A 17,991-nucleotide genomic window follows, 5' to 3' on the forward strand; every position below is an offset into this window, starting at 1 on the left:
CTTTTGTGATTTTTGTGTTCTTTCTATTCATGCAATCTCTTTGTGTTTATTTTCCACCCATCGTCACTTCACGTTACCAAGAACTTCACTGGAAAAAGAAGACCCTCAGATCTACTGTTTTCACTGATCGGATAGTCCGGTGTTCTAACCCGGACAGTCCGGCCAGAGCCCTCGGCCTAACCCGAGAGCGGCGACCTCTGGCCTCTGTTGCAACCGAATAGTCCGACCCCTGTTCTGACCACTGGGATTTGAAAGATCTTTTCAGGAAACATATTCACCCCACTCTAGGTTGTCTGTCTGGGACTTCAAAAACAACTTTACTATAATTTTTTTTTAAAAAATACATCATTTAACAGTTTGAAAAGCATATGCACGAAAAACGAGAGAAGACTGTCTTAACTTAACAGGGGTGGCGAACGGCGGTGTCTGATCCGAGCCGTCCACTAGGACCACCTTTCCGCTTTTCTCCGCCGTTCGTTCACCCACCCTCTCTCTCTCTTCCTCCGCCCGCCCGCCGCCTCCTTCCCTCTCCACCTCTCGACATGGCGGCGGCGTCGCTCCAATGCACCGTGCGGCTGGGACTCTGCGGTGCCGCCGCCTCCCGGCGTACCGGGAAGGAAGCCACCGCCTTCGCGCTGCTGATCGGTGCCGCGGAGCCTTGCCTGCGGGGCCGGGGAAGGGGCGCGGGGGTTCGGTGCCAGCGGAGCGCCGCCGCCGGCGCGGTCGTCGTCGAGAGGAAGGACCGCGCGGTAGAGCCAGCGCAGGAGGGAGGCAATGCCGGCTGCGCCGAGGCGGAGCTCACGGTGGTGATGAAGTTCGGCGGGTCGTCGGTGGCGTCGGCCGAGCGGATGCGGGAGGTGGCCGACCTCATCCTCAGCTTCCCCGAGGAGCGGCCGGTGATCGTGCTCTCCGCCATGGGGAAGACCACCAACAAGCTTCTGATGGTATTGCACCTTTAGGCCAGAACACCTGTTGTGTTACCCTGATGCAGTGATAGATTGTTGCGCGCACGTTGGTTCTATGGCTTCCTGATTAGTGCCAAGCACTGCTTCATTTTGCTTGTAGGCCGGGGAGAAAGCGGTGGACTGCGGCGCAACAAATGTCTCCGACCTTGATGAGCTCACCTTTATAAAGGAATTGCATTTTGGGTGTGATTCTTTATCACTATGCTTTACTTTTGGATGGATTGATTTGAAACGCATTATCTAATTTCCCACTATATTCCTTTATTTAGGACCATTCATCAGCTTGGATTGGATAAGTCAATTGTTTCTGGTAAAGATATTTCTCGCTTGCTTTAGCATTTTGCGCTTACTATTTAAGGTATATCAATAGATTTTCGTCTTGCTGCATTGGAGGTCTTTGGGGTTTTAAAACATGCGCACAAGGGGATTTTATGTTCTTTCTTTTTTTTTTTGTTATAGTGTAACACAAGATGTTTAGCTCAAACTACTTGGTAGGATGTGCGCTGCATACTGCATGTGTATTTTGCAACACTATTACTATGAAATGTTTACAGGCATCCATCCTGCAGCATGATTTCTGAGATTCCATTCATATTCATTAGGTTGCATCCATTCGTCTATTTTAGAAGTTTATCCATGTTATCAATGAGACTAGCAAGTGGGTCTGGCTTGTTGAATATGATGGAAATACTTGAAAATATGGTTTAATGAAATTTTAGGTGAAAACAGCTGTGGTCTTGTGTTACTTTTGCAAAGGGCAGTTTGGTTTCTGGAATTTACCCCTAATACATTTATACTATGCTAAATATATGATGTTTATTGATATAGCATAAACTATCTATCTCTAGAGTGATTGCGGGAGGCACTCTTAGATAATTGGACTGGAATGTTAATACTTCCATTTTCTGTGGTGCAGTAATCACCTTGATGTGCTAGATAAAATATTATCATAATTAATACAAAATATTGCAGGTTTATTGGATGAACTCGAACAACTTCTTAAGGGAATTGCTATGATGAAAGAGCTTACTCTTAGGACAAGAGATTATCTTGTTTCCTTCGGTGAATGCATGTCAACAAGGATATTTGCAGCACTTTTGAATAAACTTGGGGTAAAAGCACGTCAGGTATATGCTCTTCAATTGAAATTCTTTTATCGGCTCTACCTTGTTAATTTAAATATTCTTCCTTGTCTGACATCTTTCAGTATAGCCAGTGCTTACTATTATTATTTTCATTATGATTTTAATTCATGTAGGTTGGCAGTAAGCCAGCCAAAGCAATATGTTCCAAATACAGTACAAACGTATAGGTGTTCTGAATTTGGATTGATTCTTTTATAGCCAGCAGCTCCTTCAGATATGAAATATCCAACGTACTCTTTTTGAAGTTGTACCAAAGATACTTAATTCAAAAAATTGAGACATCTTTGATTAAGTGATTCTTGATTTGTTGCAGTATGATGCATTTGAAATAGGTTTTATAACCACCAATGATTTCACAAATGCTGATATTCTGGAAGCAACTTATCCTGCCGTTGCAAAGAGGCTACATGGGGACTGGGTTACTGATCCTGCTATTCCAATAGTCACTGGCTTTCTTGGAAAGGTTGTCCATCTTACACACTGTGATTGAATGGTACTGATTCTCCATCTGTCTTCATTTTGTTCTTACATGAAATTGTAGGGATGGAAATCTGGTGCAATCACCACTTTAGGCAGGGGTGGTAGTGACCTGACAGCTACGGCCATTGGCAAAGCCTTGGGATTAAGAGAAATCCAGGTTTGTTTTACACTTGATGCCACATTTCACAATTAGATTAATCTGCCTCTGGTACCCTCTACCATGGATATTCCTAAATTAGCAGCCTCAAAGGCAAAAGGTGTAAACTGATTTGGCTCAACTCTATAAGTCCAACTCCCTAATACACTTTTACACCCTAGCAATCTGTTAACACCGTAGGGTTAGGATTTAAATGCTGCTCATCTGGGTTTATTGAGTTTCATGCTTAAGCTTTAGAAGCTTCAAGAAATCTTCATGCAGTCCCATATGTAGCATGGTATTGGGAAAGAAAGAAGAATCAATCACAGATAGACTTGCTAACGGGTTGGGTGAGAATGGGCCAAAAAGTTGGTATTTTTAATTTGGGCTGGCCTTGGATGGGTTGAATTGGCCTGCGATACTTAATGGTCTAGAGCAGTTTGGATGGAGACAAATGGTTTGGAGAGGTTTGGATTCTTGTTACAAAATTTTGGTTCCAAAATGGATTTAAGCCATGGATTTTCATTGAAAACCACTGGGGTTCAACCCAAAATTGTCTCCTGCAGTCATGCCATCTTGTCATGGAGGCATGCTGGCATGCCACTATCCCTACTCGACGCGGCCTCTCTTGTTAGTGATGTGCCCTATAGGTAATCATAGAGATGGTTGTATCCCAAACTATGTTTACATACTTATCATCTATTGTTCTTTGAGATATATAACTTATTATTGATTAATGAATATGTGATTCTTTAATTTATGAGGCTCTTTATGTTGTAAGTTTCTATCTCATCAAAGGTTCTCTGATTAAATATCACATATGGAATAAATGTGATTCGATGATCAACACATGTATTGATTGATGATCATGTCTCATGGATCATGGTATGTAGATATCAAATCGATCATGTGGACACATGTTAGAGAACATGATGTTGGACAGATCCAACGTGAGACACCGCGAGAGCTATATATGATGTGCCATCAGTGTTTTCACTAATTGTTGATGTATAATCTTTTGACTTGGGATTATCATGGTTCTTAACATGTGTAATGGTTTGCTTAGGGACTACTAAACACTACTACCTCCGTTTCATATTGTAAGTCTTTCTGGCTTTGCGTAAATTCATTGATTGATGAATGTATATACTTTATATATGTGTCTAGATTCATTAGCATCTATATGAATTTAGGCAATGCTAAAAAGACTTACATTGTGAAACGGATGGAGTACATCATGACTGGGTAGTTATAAAGTAGTCTTTGGGCATACTATAAAATATGTAGTGGGATATGAATAATCAAGATGGAATTTGCCCCTTCATTGAGGGATTTCTGTAGGCCTCTCGGTGTTACACATTATGGAAGTGTATGGTCATGCCAAAGGTGATTAAGGAGTCAATCACAAGTTAAGTAATCTATTATAGGATTGAGTGAATGAATGAGCTATTGAAATCGATACGAGAAGCAAAGAGATTAATACAAAGATACACTATAGGTTCAACGTTCAGCCGATGTGATCTTTATGGATACTCGGTAGGTCTATATTCTGCTAGTAGCCGTTGTTGGCACGTGGACCGAAAAGGAGTTTTCTAGAGTATTCATGAATCTATGGGTCATACAATTAATGGACTAGAATATGTGAGTTGGATATTGATCCAATACGAACTTAGTATGGATAGGGATCTGAATAGGACTCGTATGGGCCTTAGAGGCTTGGTTTCGGGTCTTACATATACAGGGGTGATGAGACTGGTTCAGCGTGTGGAAACCCTAGCCGTCCTCTAGTCGTCCTCTTGAGCCAAAACCCTAGTCGTGAGCGCACGCTAGCACATTTGCGCACGGCATTCCTTCCCTATACGTGTGGATACCAGAAGGGCAGAAGAGACATCTCCAGATCGCGGTGCTGATCGGCATGCCTGCGTCCTAAGGTGCATGCCCGTGGAAGAGAAGATTGAACTGCAACAATCAACTACTTTTTCTATATCGGCGGGTATCAGATCGCTGACACTACTTTGGCTTTTTAGTAATTTCTTCTGTTGCGCAGCGCGTCGTGTGGTAACGATATATGATTTATTACTCGCATGGTTTGTGATTTACGAGGTAGAAAATTTTGTTTTATGCTATTGTAGCCTACCTGTATCCATACATCTCTAGCTCCCTCCCCTCCCTGCACCATTCTACGCAATGCCAAGGCCGCGGCACGACGCCAGCGGCACCATGTCAAGAGACACAGACAGCATCACCTCGCCTCCCTGCCACAACTGCTGCATGTAAATCAGCAAGGGTGCCAATGATGCAGCCATCGCTGCCATGGGGCACAAGCGCTTGGTACTATGCTGCTACTGCCACACTGGGAGGTTGATTGTGCTCCACTGCCACCATGAGCACAAACGCCGGAGGCAGGATTAAACCCATCAATCTCAATCACCATCCATTTGTCCATGTTGTGGGATTGAGCACCCTGTCATCCTCAAGAAGTTGAGCTCTATGGGTTGGCACCAAACGCTGTGTCACCATCACCATCCTTTGTGGCCCTGCGAACACGCTTTCCTCAAGCAATCTCCCGATCTGCATTCCTGCTGCCATTGCCGAGTTTGCACCACACCAGGAGGATAACATTTCATGTACCTTGGCCTTGTGCATCATCGCTGAGTTCATTGTTGACGAGATAGCGATGGAGCTGAACTCCTCGGCAAGTTTGGCTTGCGCTTGCTGTCTTGCTGATGGGTTGAAGATGAATGGGCTGAATCGGTTACAGACTGACGAGGATGAGTTAGCTGAGGTGGATTCCAAATGGATCCAAGTGGATTGAGTCCACATGAGGTAAGTGAGTTATTTTAGTTTGGCTGATTTGGAAAACGGGTTTGATTGGTTTGGATCCTAAGAGATGTTGGGTGGGATGTGGTGGGCTGCATCTCAATATTGTGGTTGGCTGGGAATGGGTTGGATTTGAAACCATTAGCAGGCCCAATTGCAGAAAGATGGCTTTATAATAATCCACACTTCCTCAACTGTACCTTCCTACTAAACATCCTGTTTTATTTGTTTGTTTTAATTTTCAATGCAGTGAACTTATAGTCCTTCCCATAATTCTAATAGGTTTGGAAAGATGTTGATGGTGTTTTAACATGTGATCCTAATATTCATCCAAAGGCGAAACCTGTGCCATACTTGACATTTGATGAGGCAGCTGAACTTGCATATTTTGGTGCACAGGTACTGCATATCTTTTATCAGTATTATTTATGTATCAATTTTTAAAAGTCACAGTACTTTGCTTTTGTCGGTTTATTTTTATTTGAGTATAACAGTTTTCCTGTTAGTGTTTAGCTTTTTACCTTAATAATTTTGTGAAAATTTGGTTGTCTTTTATAGATCCGCTTGTTGTCTGCTTACAGATATTCCTTTATTTACTAATTCTAGGTTTTGCATCCACAATCCATGCGACCAGCTAGAGAAGGTGATATACCTGTTAGGGTTAAGAACTCTTATAACCGCCGAGCCCCCGGTACACTCATCACTAAAGCTAGAGATATGAGTAAGGTTTGATGCTGGGACTAAATTCTAATCTTGGACTCATCTAATTGTTGGCTGTTTCAACTTATTGTGTCTTGCATGACTTTTTTCAGACTGTTTTGACTAGCATAGTGCTGAAATCAAATGTTACGATGCTGGATATAGTGAGCACACGGATGCTTGGACAATATGGTTTTCTAGCTAAGGTACAGCTAATTGACGGCTTACGCAATCTTAAGTTTGATCTTGAGTTTCATTCTTTTAGTTGTAATATTTGTATTTCCTTTCCAGGTCTTTTCAATTTTTGAGGATTTGGGCATCTCTGTTGATTGTGTGGCTACAAGTGAAGTTAGCATATCTTTGACCTTGGATCCATCGAAACTCTGGAGTCGTGAATTGATTCAGCAGGCAAATGTTTGGACCTGAACCTATTCTTTATTAATTCTCTCAGGATTATTTGATTTTTGTCCAAGCCGTCATTTTTTCTTCTGCTTATTTTTTTAATTTTTTAGAAGGAAAAAAAAAACTATCACTACTATATTGAAATCTGCTCAGGACCTCAACTGCAGGCATTATGTTGCATAAGCAAGTCATATACTAGTAATATGAATCACTTAAGGTATATTTCATGTTGTTGTGCTCAGTAAAAAACTCCAATGGTGCTGTCTTAGAGCAACCAAATTTTTTGATCAGATCTTAAAATAATAATAAAAAAGGTCAAGGATAATCTTTGAAGATTTTAGCCTATTTCCACACTTAAGTTTGACTAGGTTCCAATTAATGATGCATCTTGATCACATTTAAGCTTGACTTTCCAGCTTTGTACTTGTAGTTCATCTTTAGTGATATGTGCCAGGAACTTGATCATGTCATCGAAGAACTTGAAAAGATAGCAGTTGTTCACCTACTGCAACATAGATCGATAATTTCGTTAATTGGAAATGTTCAGAGGTCATCTTTGATTCTTGAAAAGGTAAATGCATTCCCTAACCTTCTTTGTAGGGATCTCAGAAATATCCTGCTCATGCAGCATGAAGCACAACCTTTTGTTTTTCCAAATATATTATTGATATCCATTCCCATCTGCCAGGCTTTCAATGTTCTACGTACAAATGGAGTTAATGTTCAGATGATCTCACAAGGGGCATCCAAGGTGCTTATATTTTATTTTTCATGATTGTTGATGGAGGATCACAATTCTTGGATTCTTGATTGATATAAGAAAACCATCATCCTTAAACAGGTGAACATTTCCCTAGTGGTCCATGACAGTGAGGCCAAACAATGCGTTCAAGCCCTCCACTCAGCATTCTTTGAGAGTTGTTTCTTGCCAGAAGTCGATGATCTTCTGCAGGATGACTCCGCAGCACATTCCAATGGCACAATTTACAGGCATTAGTCAGAAGTTTAGTTCTGTATACCATTTGCAGTTGTAGAATCTTACCTAGCTAAGTTCTTTGGCTAACAGCCAATTGTTGTAGAAGCGAATGAGCAATTCCGGCTTAGTATTCTAGTTGGGCCTGGTTTACCAAGAGGGCACACTACTATTCTTAACCATTCTTTGCAGAGAAAATAATTTTTAGGCAGCTAGTAGTACCCATTGCCTTTGGCAAAATTTGGCTTCTGACAACAACTTGTGTAAGATATTAAGATGAGTATTACTCTTACTTTATATATCGAAATAAACAGTTAATGGGTGAATTAAGCATTACATGTCCTTCAGCGCACACTCAATATGCATAATATCTTGTTCTATTTTGTTGGGCATATTGAACTATTTATTTATTATGGTTTTTCCTCCTATTCTCTGGAATCCATGAAAACATTGGCTTGCAATAAGATTCATCATATACGTTGCATGCCATGACCTGCTCCATAGTATCCGGTCCATCTCTTCACTTCTATTTATACTTATAAGCTAAAATTTAAATTTTCAGCTTTAAATTTATTAGATTTTTTTTGGGGAGGGTATTGTAGTTTTTTTTAACATTAGTTTTTAAATCACCAAGACTATGTATATAAAAGTTTTATTTGTAAATATGTTATTTATCTTTTCTCTGAATAAGCCGCAATCACCCGATCGACTCGTTCTCCTGTTGATTTTGCTGACTCATGCAAATGTTCGTGCTTTTATCGTAGGAATGACTAATGCAAACCTTCGCGCTTTTATTATAGGAAATGAATCCAGTTGGTTCTTTTTAGCTTTTTCGTCGGATTATTTGAATTTTTTTATTTTTTAAACCTTTTTAAGAAATAATTTTATTACTGAACCTTTGGGAAAAATATTCTCACCGCATGAACCTTTTGTCCACGCCACCAACATTGGTGGCCAAAAGGCTTGCTACACCATTGTCGGTGACTTGGCAATATTGTCTTGCCATGCCACTGACATTGGCGTGTCAAGATGCATGGTAGCGTTTTCTTGCCATGCCATTGCCATTGGCGTGGCCAAAAGGTTCAATTTTGAAAAAAAATTATCTAGAGGTTTAGTAATAAAATTATTTCTTAAAAATTTTATTTAATAAAAAAATTTGGATTATTTACTCCATGCTTCAAACATATATTTTCTCAAACAACTTTCTTTTGTAATGTATTGCCTCTACCTCATAAAAGCATATTCGCTTATTATGGGTTTCATCTCAAGCCACGTCAGCGGAAAAAACTTCTCATATAAAGAACAATTTCTCAAGCTGACTCTTTATAATCATAGACTAATTAATTCCTCATTTGTATTTCATCCGGTCAGTGTCTCTGATTAGAGTCAACACGCGTATAAAACAAATTTTCTAGTTGTCTCATCATGTTTTATGCATCAAGAGTTGATGTTTTGCTTGACTGCATGAGTCGATGGTTTGCTTGACTACATGCGAAGCAACTGATTTTCTCTCTTCTATATCTCTCTTCCATGTTAGGCACTTATGCAGTGAGAGACACGGTAACTAAAGTGCTTTGTACATGCCTAACAAGTGCATTTCAGAAAATCAAAATTTGTTCCAATAGAAAACCATTTGTTAAGTACTAGTTGTTCCATCGCCTTAGATTTAAATCTCTACCTATTTTTATACTTCATACAATTTACTTATTTAATAAGAAGCATCTAAGTTTTTTTTTGCTGCAACTACTTTAACTTTATAATGCTAGAAATACACTTAAGAAGCGAGTATTGTGTTTTGGTCACATGTTTCTAGCTAACTTTATTTCTCAAAGTATTAATTTATCCTATAATCAACGTACAATCCACTCAATAATCGAGATCAAATGGGCAGTGGCAGTGGTTCTCCCCAATAGGGTTCATCCAAGTTTTTTTTCCCCATTTTGGCAAGTCCCATCTTGGCTGAAGTCGTATTCTCCCTTTTGGCCACTAAGGGCACTCCTAATATAGATCCAAAGATAATTTCTATCTGTATTTATCTGTATTTATTGCTATGCTATGTAAATAATTTGTTGATTTGGTAGATTATTTATTGAAGAGAGGGAAAAAAAAATGAAAAAACTAGTTCTAGATTAAGACCCAGTGTGTCTTCGCGTAAAACAAGACTGCAGGTGAGAGAGACAAGTGGACCATATAATAACAAGATATAAAAGTTACATTAGTTTCTAGTATTATGAGTGCCCAAATTAGACCTTAGTTGGATGTCATGCTTCGCTACAAATATGTCTATCTTCCATTTGTAACAATGTTTTATCAACTGTTGTATGTTGCTGGAAAGATATTGCACTTGATTGCCTTGAAGACTAGACTAGGGCTGCATTCGGGGGCGCTGGTTGTTAATTGGCACGGAAAACGCGATAATAGATTAATATATGATTAATTAATTATTAATTATATAAAAATAAAAAAATGATTAATTTGAATTTTAAAACAACTTTCCTATCAAAAATTTTCATAAAAAACACATCGTTCAGTAATTCAGGAAGCACGCGCGCGAAAAACGAGAGAATATTGGGGTACTTAGCTAGAAAACAAACGCAGCCTAGGGATCTCAACGGATCGGGTTTTGGTGCAGGTACAACAATTATCTATCTGTCAACTCGAAGGCTGCGGGTAGAATTTCCTACCACCTATGCCCGTGGGTAAAATCTGATACGTACCCATACCCATCGGATACCGGGCGAGTATTGGGTACCAGTCGGATCTGTCATTTCACATGTCAAAAGCACATCCAAATAACCACTCCAACAAATGTAACAAACTAAACATATTGTTCATAATACAATATTGCATTATACATAAATAGTTTAACAAATACAACATATTATTCATAATAAAATATTTCAACAAATATAACAAACTAATCATAGCAATAATACCATCACATAGCATATTATTTGATGTTCAGATTCAACCATTGAATATTGCATCTCACATCAAAAGTTCAAGACATAGGTCACATCAGAGTTTTTAGCTAAAAATGAGTACATCATAAATATTATTACATAAATAACATAAAAAGCTTTTAGCCAAAATTCAATATGTGAGCTATATTCGGACACCCGACATGTTACCCGCGAGTAGCGAAAAATACCCGTGCCCATACCCACGTCGATTCGGGTCGAGTACGGATACTACCCACAGATAAAAAATGATACCTATACCCGTCCTCATCGTGTACCCGGTATTCGTCTCCGAATTGCCATCCCTACAGGAGACCAATGCAATGCCCAACAAAATCCACATGCTTCGCTATGTGACGCACACCCAAAAATGAGGTGCTTTGAACACAAAAGTTCTAAGACAAAAACGAACTTGGCTTGATAAACCTCCAGCAATCAAAATAGAAAAAAAAACATAGTAATATTGCATTCCGATGAGCAAAAAGAACCGAGGGTATTCGTAGTGCAATGACTAGAATGATATACGGAGTTAAATGAGTTATCACATATAATAAAAGATGACTATCAAGTAATTAAATAAAAAAAAGAAAATCGTGTCATGCGTGAGACATAGTTCGTACGCATCCAAGACATATTAAGATATGAGTAACATTAAATTTATATGTGAATTAGCAATATTTGCATTGGTGGCGCCTAATATTAGTTTTCTATGATATGAAGGGTATAAAAATCATGATTGGTGTCTTGCACTAGAATCTCTAGGAATACATAATATCTATAAAGAACGAAATTTCCATTCCTTCCATCAGTTCTGTAGGACATGCGAGACCCATGTAATACGTGACCAATTATATCAGAAAACAATGTAGTGGTGGAGGTTTTCCATGTCATTCAGCAAACACCTGACAATTTTACAGAAGTTATGACAATGCTACAGAACAAGTTATGCCAATGCCACAGAAATATACTTCAAGGTTTCATTTGCCAACAGATTTTAACCCTGGTCACCGAGATGCCAAAACCAGCATACCATCAGGGAACCGTAGGAGCCAAACCTGATCACGCCAATGGATTGTGATCGTTTGGTGGCACATTTCCAAATAAAACATAATTTATGAATAAAACTTTTATATATTTTCTTTTCGATCTAAAAGCAAATAGTTAAAGAAAGCTACAATGAGAAACTCAAAATAGCCGTAAATATAAAGTTGAAAATTCAAATTTTGGCTTATATGCATAAACATAAACGAAAAGATGAGGCTGTCTTTATCCCCTTATTGCAGAAAAATGCATAATCATGTAGTATTTTACACATACATATCCATTCCACCTGGTGACAAACAAAATTTACCTCTCGCACTGCTGTTACAACCAAAAGAGCTTAATGGAATGATGACAAACAAAATTTACATCTCGCACTGCTGTTACAACCAAAAGAGCTTAATGATATCAATACAAGAAGAGGCTAAATAAGAGGGGTTAAAAATAAATAATAGCCAAATACTCACAGATAACATCTGTACACTAATTTAAATGTCTCTAGTGGTGGGGTGTCAAGTAAATGCTTTCTATAGCTTTTTACAAATTAGCCACTGTTATTTCTTGATATTATGGAATAATCTATATTTGGTTCAAATAAGTGATATTAGTATAGTTGATAAAATAATTCTATGACATTTAGTAATATATGTCCACAAAAAAAGCATTGGTATTTTGCTAGTAGTAATAAACTGTAGTACTGTACTGCTGAAATTAGCACCATTCGATTTATGTGTATTGTATTAGCTGCAGCTGATGCTGAAAAATCACTACGAAGTGCACAATAAACTTACGTACTTAAAACAGATAAAACTAGACCAAGAAAATATCTAAACATGGTGTCGAGATAAACATAAAAAAATAATATTACCATTTCCTCAGTAATGCATGAACCATCCAACCTCCTCGTGTTGAGTATTATTCGTGTTGAGTATTATTCGTCAGAAGGTACTGAGCAGAGACTATTCTTCCCTGTGTAACTAATAAGACAGGATAATCTTTTCAAATCCTCATCAATAAACAAAAACAAGGACAATGCATGCATCTGCAACATGAGACATTTTTATAGGAGGTAATCTGTTCTATGCTTATCATCAACTGACAGATTCCAGATTATCAGAAGCTGAATTACAGATTTTGCTGTCCTTCTGTAACCAATTGTGGCACAACATATTATCAAATACTGTATTGCGTTCTTGGATAAATCCAGATGTATGAAGATTAGTTAATAGTATCAAGCACTGATTCTCACTAGGGCGAATACCTCTCTCTTCCATCTCTTTTATCAAATCCAAAGCTTCACTTAATTTGTCCTTCTGGCATAGACTGTTCATTATAGCAAGATAAGATGAGCAGTCCAATGATGCACCTTTTACCACAATAGCATCTCGCAGGATTAAAGCCTTATTCAAATTTCCTTCTTTACAATGAGCTTGAATCATGTCATCAACCACATTAAGAGGTATTTGTCCTTGATTTATCATGTTCACGAACAATGAGGAAAAGTGATGCGCAGCGCTTTCTGAAGCTTTCATCTGTTCCAACTCAACAAAAATTGTGTGCACCTCACTAAGTTTTCCAGCCTTACTAAGTCCATCGATGATGTTTTCAATAGTCAGGGTATCAAGTACTATGCCCTTCCCCATTATTACATGCAACAACTTCAAAGTTTCCTGCAGCTTTCCTCGTTTGCAGAAACCATGTACTAAATTATTGAAAGAAGAAATACTTGCCTGCCCCCTAAGAAACATTTCTCCAACCAGAAACACCGCCTGCTCAAGGTCTCCAGTACTTGAACAGCCAGCAGTAAGTACACTATAAACAAAAGCATCTGGTGTGACACCTGTTGCTAGCATTTCTTTATAAAGATTGAATGCATTGCTGATGTCACCAGCTTTGCAGCTTCCATCAATCAAAGTTGTGTATGTCACACAGTTTGGCACTAATCCCTTAGCTAATATGCTATTGAAGACATCACGGGCATAAGAAATATCACCAGACTTGCATAGCCCATCAATTAGGGCATTGTAACATACAATATTAGGCTCTACTCCCTTCTTAGCCATTTCATCAAGAATACCAAAAGCTTTTTCCCTGTCAGCTGTCTTGCAAAGACCTGATATCAAAGAGCTGTACACATGCACATCTGGAACAGGTCCATTCTTCTCAATCTCTGAAAGAACCCGAAAGGCTGCTTCCAAATTTCCAGAACTGGACAGATTATGAATCAAGATTCCATAGATACGGTTATCAAGCATAATTCTCTGGTCCAACATGGACTTGAAAGTAGAGGACACTTTTTCAAGATCATCTGACTTAAAGTAGCTTTCTAGGAGATCAACATAGATAACATCATTTGGTTTTACTCCAGTGTCAAGCATCTGCTGCAGTAACTGTTCAGCATTTTCTTGATTTCCAATCTTAAGAAAGCCATGAATGAGGCCACCGTAAGTGAATTCATTTGGCAGCAATCCTCTCTCCTGCATCTGAGCAAAGTACTTTGTGGATTCCTCCACCCTTCCGACCCTAGATAGTCCAATTATAAGAGAATTGTAGCAGTACAAATCAGGGAGTACATTCTCCTTTGTCATCTTATCAAAAACTTCACACGCCAATGAGACATTGCCTTCTCTACAGTGCCCTGAGATAAGAGGTGCATAAACGAATGCATTGGGTTTCAAACCATTTGCAGCCATTTCCTGAAGGAGGTCACTTGCCCTTTCTGATTCACCGCTTTGGCATAGCCCATGAATCATTATGCTGTAAGTATATACATTAGGCAAAATACCAACATTCCTCATTTCACTAAGAAGCTGGAAAGCATCTTTCTTGTTATGTTGTCGGATATGCCCTTCGATGATGAGATTGTAGGTGATAGTATCAGGCATATGACCATCTCTGACCATTTGCTTCAAAAGTAGAGAAGCTCTGTGCATCTGCCCTATCTTACACAGTCCCCGCACAAGATTGTCATAGGTAATTTTGTTCGGTTGCACGCCGGCAGTAACCATCTCCTTTGTTGTCTTAAACGCCTCATTTGCATTGCCCTCCCTCATAAACCCATCAATCAGATTGGAGTAAACTACGACATTAGGCCTTAGCCCAGCACAGGACATCTCGTCCAACAACATCTTAGCCTCATTTGACCTGCGGCTCTTGCACAGTCCGTTGATGAGTGCGCCATATGTAAACCCATCAGGAACCAGTCCGTAATCCTCCATCTCCTTCTTGAACCCAAACGCATCTTCGACAGCCCCAGACCTGCATAACCCAGCAATCAGCACATTGTAGGTCACGGTGTTCAGGCCGCACCCCTTCTCGCGCATTTCCACAAGCACCTTCTTGGCAGCATGAAAGTCCCCGACCCTGCAGTACGCTTCGATCAAAGTCGAGTAGGTATACACATCGGGCAAAACCCCGACGCCAACCATGAACTCGTGCACCTTCCACAGCAGCGCCATGGCATCCGCGCGCAGCAGGTCCTTCAACAGCGCGTTGCAGCACCGCAGACTGGGAGCCAAGCCGAGATCTCTCATCAGCAGGACGACCTCCGCGGCGTCCTGGGCCCTCCCGGACTTCTTGTAGGTATCCACGAGGACGTCGAGCACCACCACCGGCGAGCGGTGGGTGTAATCCGAGAGCGCGCGGCGGATGGAGGCGAGGACGACGGGAGGGGAGGGGTAGGCGCGGATCATCTTGGTGAGGAGGCCGTTGGCCAGGTTGTAGAGCGAGCCGGCGCACAGATACGCGGCCAGGTTGGCGAAGGCGTCGGGGGCGGGCGCCGACGGCGCGAGGTTGGGGCAGGACCAGTAGAAGAAGTCGAGGAGGAGCTCCGGGTGGAGGCGCGAGAAGTAGCGGCGTCGGAGCAGGGAGGAGATGGCGGCGGGGGAGAGGCGGGAGGGGAGGTCGGAGGAGGAGACGGCGAGCCTCCAGTTGCCGGAGCAGCTGGAGAGCAGGGTGGCCACCTCGGCGGCCACGGCGTCGGGGTCCGGGGCGGAAGACGAACAGGTGGCATTGGTGGTGGTGGTGCCGGAGGCGAAGGACGCGGCGGAGGATAGCTGGATCGGGAGGAGGCGCGCGGCGGCAGGCCGGCGGCGTCCGAGGAGCATGGCGTGAGGAAGGGCAAGAGGAAAACTGGGACGGGATTGTTTGTGGATTTTCAGCAACTCGTGTGGCCAATTGAGAAAAGTATAAGAGCCCAATTATAAGAAATACTATGGACGGCCAGCCCGTTTCATGAAATTTTATCTGTTAAGTGTTATAAGATAAACTGTCTATTTAATAAAACCTAACAATGATGGTATTTCTGGGACAAAGTTATTTCTATGGTGGTATTTCATTAAACTCGTACTCGTCAATATTATTTTATTTATTTTGGCATTTGTTGATGGTATTTCTTCGACTTTTTAAGGTACCACGAATGATTATAAAGGATCCATTGTTTTGGATCCAACGGATTTATCACTAGTATGTATAATAGAAATTTTTTAAGAGCAATATTGAAACTAAAATATATAACTTTGAGATAAAATTGTCACGTATCATTTAAAATAGATAAATATATCTTATCAAAGTTTGAAATAAAATATTTAATATATTTATAAAAAAATATAGTTGGATATAAATTTTACTACGTTGCTGCTACTGCAAGTAAAATATACTCTAATATTGCCCTATTTCTTAGATTTTTTTTCTAGTCAACTTGATGTTGTATTGGTTTCAAGGGCGGTCCATTTCACACTTTTAGAGTTGGTAATAAAAGTTAAGAGATCGCGTACGTTTATGCTTGTTTAAGGTTAATTCTGTGTTTCGTGAAAAAAAATATAGAATTCTCAGAATACTTTTATAAAACAATCTTTTAAGTTCATCGGAGTTAATTCGTTCATTTATATTCTCAATAAAGATGTCAATTTTAGCTACTCAAGGGCTTATATGTGTGTGTCATGTTTTATAATTTGATTACACACACTCATAATTTAGACTAACTTCCTATGAATCCTGAAAGTAGTTGGCTAAATATGTGCTGAGATCTTTTCTCGTCATGTTTAGCATATTATAATAAATTTAGGTTTCTACATTGGTCCCATTTTATACCTAGGCCCCGTTCGGCAAGGAAGCTTAGATATCTAGTTCGCTTCGTTTACCGCGCGCACGCTTTTCGAACTGCTAAATGGTGTATTTTTTGCAAAACATTTATATAGGAAAGTTACTTTAAAAATCATATTAGTTTATTTTATATTTTTTAATAATTAATAATTAATTAATTATATACTAATCTATTACTGCGTTTTCCACGCTAGATAACTTAACCCCTCTCTCTTCCACCAGTCGAATGCGGCCCTAGTGTTTCCAGAAATCAATCCATATAATAAGTACCCATGTAGGAGCCTAATAAAAATAATATTGTCCCTCTTCGTAGTTGTATCTTCGACACCTCATATTAGTTGAGCCATCTCAACTTTGCAATATGAAGAAGCAATGATAAGAGGGCGAGCAATACCATCATCTCTCATTCTCTCCAGTTGTAGACTATCAGATAGTAGGTTGTCGGAGGATCTCCCCATGAGCATGGAGTTGTGACATTACCTTTTAGGGTTCAGCCCACGGGAGTTGATTACTGAAGAACTAATCCAAGATCAGTAAAAAGCAAGAGGCGCCTTAGAGCGAGGAGGGAGGCGAGCATGTATACATGTTTGGGCCATGTGAGTTCGTAATACCCCACTCCAGTGGTGTGAATGATTGTAAATGAATATCTGTCCATGGCCTTTCTTCCCCAAGCTTGGTCCTCCTATAGTCGTACGGGTCACCACAATGTCCGGGGAAGATGTTCATAAAGGAATAAGAAAAGTTCCCATAGATGGGACAACTACAGTAGGACTATGTTTGGCACAAGTTTGCTTTAGAAGTGGGCTATTAATGCTCTTGGTATCCAGCCAGGGAGCCATTAAATGCTTTCATGATGCCCCTATAAACATATAGTAATGAGATACCATCATGTCGCTAACATTCTTTATGTGCGTTTGTCCTCTCGGAGTCAACTTGTTTCACCAAACAACAACCTTTGTCTCGTTGCCGCCTTGGACAAGACAAGTAGTGCCCCTAAAATGGACAGGTAATAACGACAATAAAGAGCAGTAGAGTAAGATTATCAGGGGTGTGTGTGTTCTTGACCGTCCTTGGTCATCATGCGCACACGCTCATTAAATTCCCCATTAGGGGCTGATGCACGCTGTCAGGGGCTAGCCTGATATGTGATGGGTTTGTGAAACGGTGCTTAACCCTTCTAGTCACTAGGTGGCACATTGTCGTGAGCACTAGGCACTTATCATACTAAAGTCACCTCCTTTGTTCGGTAGGGTCTAGCGCAGGGCTG

At 40.1% G+C, this 17,991-nt stretch overlaps 2 protein-coding genes across 3 annotated transcripts; one reads left to right on the forward strand and one right to left on the reverse strand.

Moving 5' to 3' along the window:
• Positions 1-501: 501 nt before the first annotated feature.
• LOC102716143 (aspartokinase 2, chloroplastic-like) lies at positions 502-7,972 on the forward strand. 2 transcript variants are annotated; one of them, XM_006657580.2, is made up of 13 exons: positions 502-944; positions 1,066-1,148; positions 1,235-1,275; positions 1,938-2,092; positions 2,424-2,573; positions 2,652-2,747; positions 5,829-5,945; positions 6,153-6,272; positions 6,359-6,451; positions 6,537-6,659; positions 7,102-7,218; positions 7,336-7,398; positions 7,489-7,972. In XM_006657580.2, exons 1-13 carry the CDS (start codon positions 543-545, stop codon positions 7,642-7,644), a joined length of 1,716 nt encoding a protein of 571 aa, XP_006657643.1. In that variant the 5' UTR covers positions 502-542; the 3' UTR covers positions 7,645-7,972. The 2 variants fall into 2 exon arrangements, with proteins under 2 accessions (XP_006657643.1, XP_015695303.1); XM_015839817.1 differs by having other exon boundaries at positions 504-944; positions 6,537-6,653.
• Positions 7,973-12,703: 4,731 nt separating this feature from the next.
• Positions 12,704-15,773, reverse strand: LOC102714110 (pentatricopeptide repeat-containing protein At1g63330). Its single transcript, XM_040526371.1, has one exon. The coding sequence runs from the start codon at positions 15,725-15,727 to the stop codon at positions 12,713-12,715; it is 3,015 nt and encodes a 1,004-aa protein (XP_040382305.1). The 5' UTR covers positions 15,728-15,773; the 3' UTR covers positions 12,704-12,712.
• Positions 15,774-17,991: the final 2,218 nt, after the last annotated feature.

This window comes from Oryza brachyantha, chromosome 7, assembly GCF_000231095.2.
Source record: "Oryza brachyantha chromosome 7, ObraRS2, whole genome shotgun sequence".
Classification (NCBI taxonomy): domain Eukaryota; kingdom Viridiplantae; phylum Streptophyta; class Magnoliopsida; order Poales; family Poaceae; genus Oryza; species Oryza brachyantha.

What these genes read in the sequence shown, in the direction of transcription:
- LOC102716143 (XM_006657580.2), top strand. Translation starts at nt 543, where the DNA reads ATGGCGGCGGCGTCGCTCCAATGCACCGTGCGGCTGGGACTCTGCGGT. An exon ending in TTGCATATTTTGGTGCACAG is followed by an intron (nt 5,946 to 6,152) that starts GTACTGCATATC and finishes TACTAATTCTAG; the next exon opens with GTTTTGCATCCACAATCCAT. An exon ending in AAGCTAGAGATATGAGTAAG is followed by an intron (nt 6,273 to 6,358) that starts GTTTGATGCTGG and finishes GACTTTTTTCAG; the next exon opens with ACTGTTTTGACTAGCATAGT.
- LOC102714110 (XM_040526371.1), bottom strand. Translation starts at nt 15,727, where the DNA reads ATGCTCCTCGGACGCCGCCGGCCTGCCGCCGCGCGCCTCCTCCCGATC.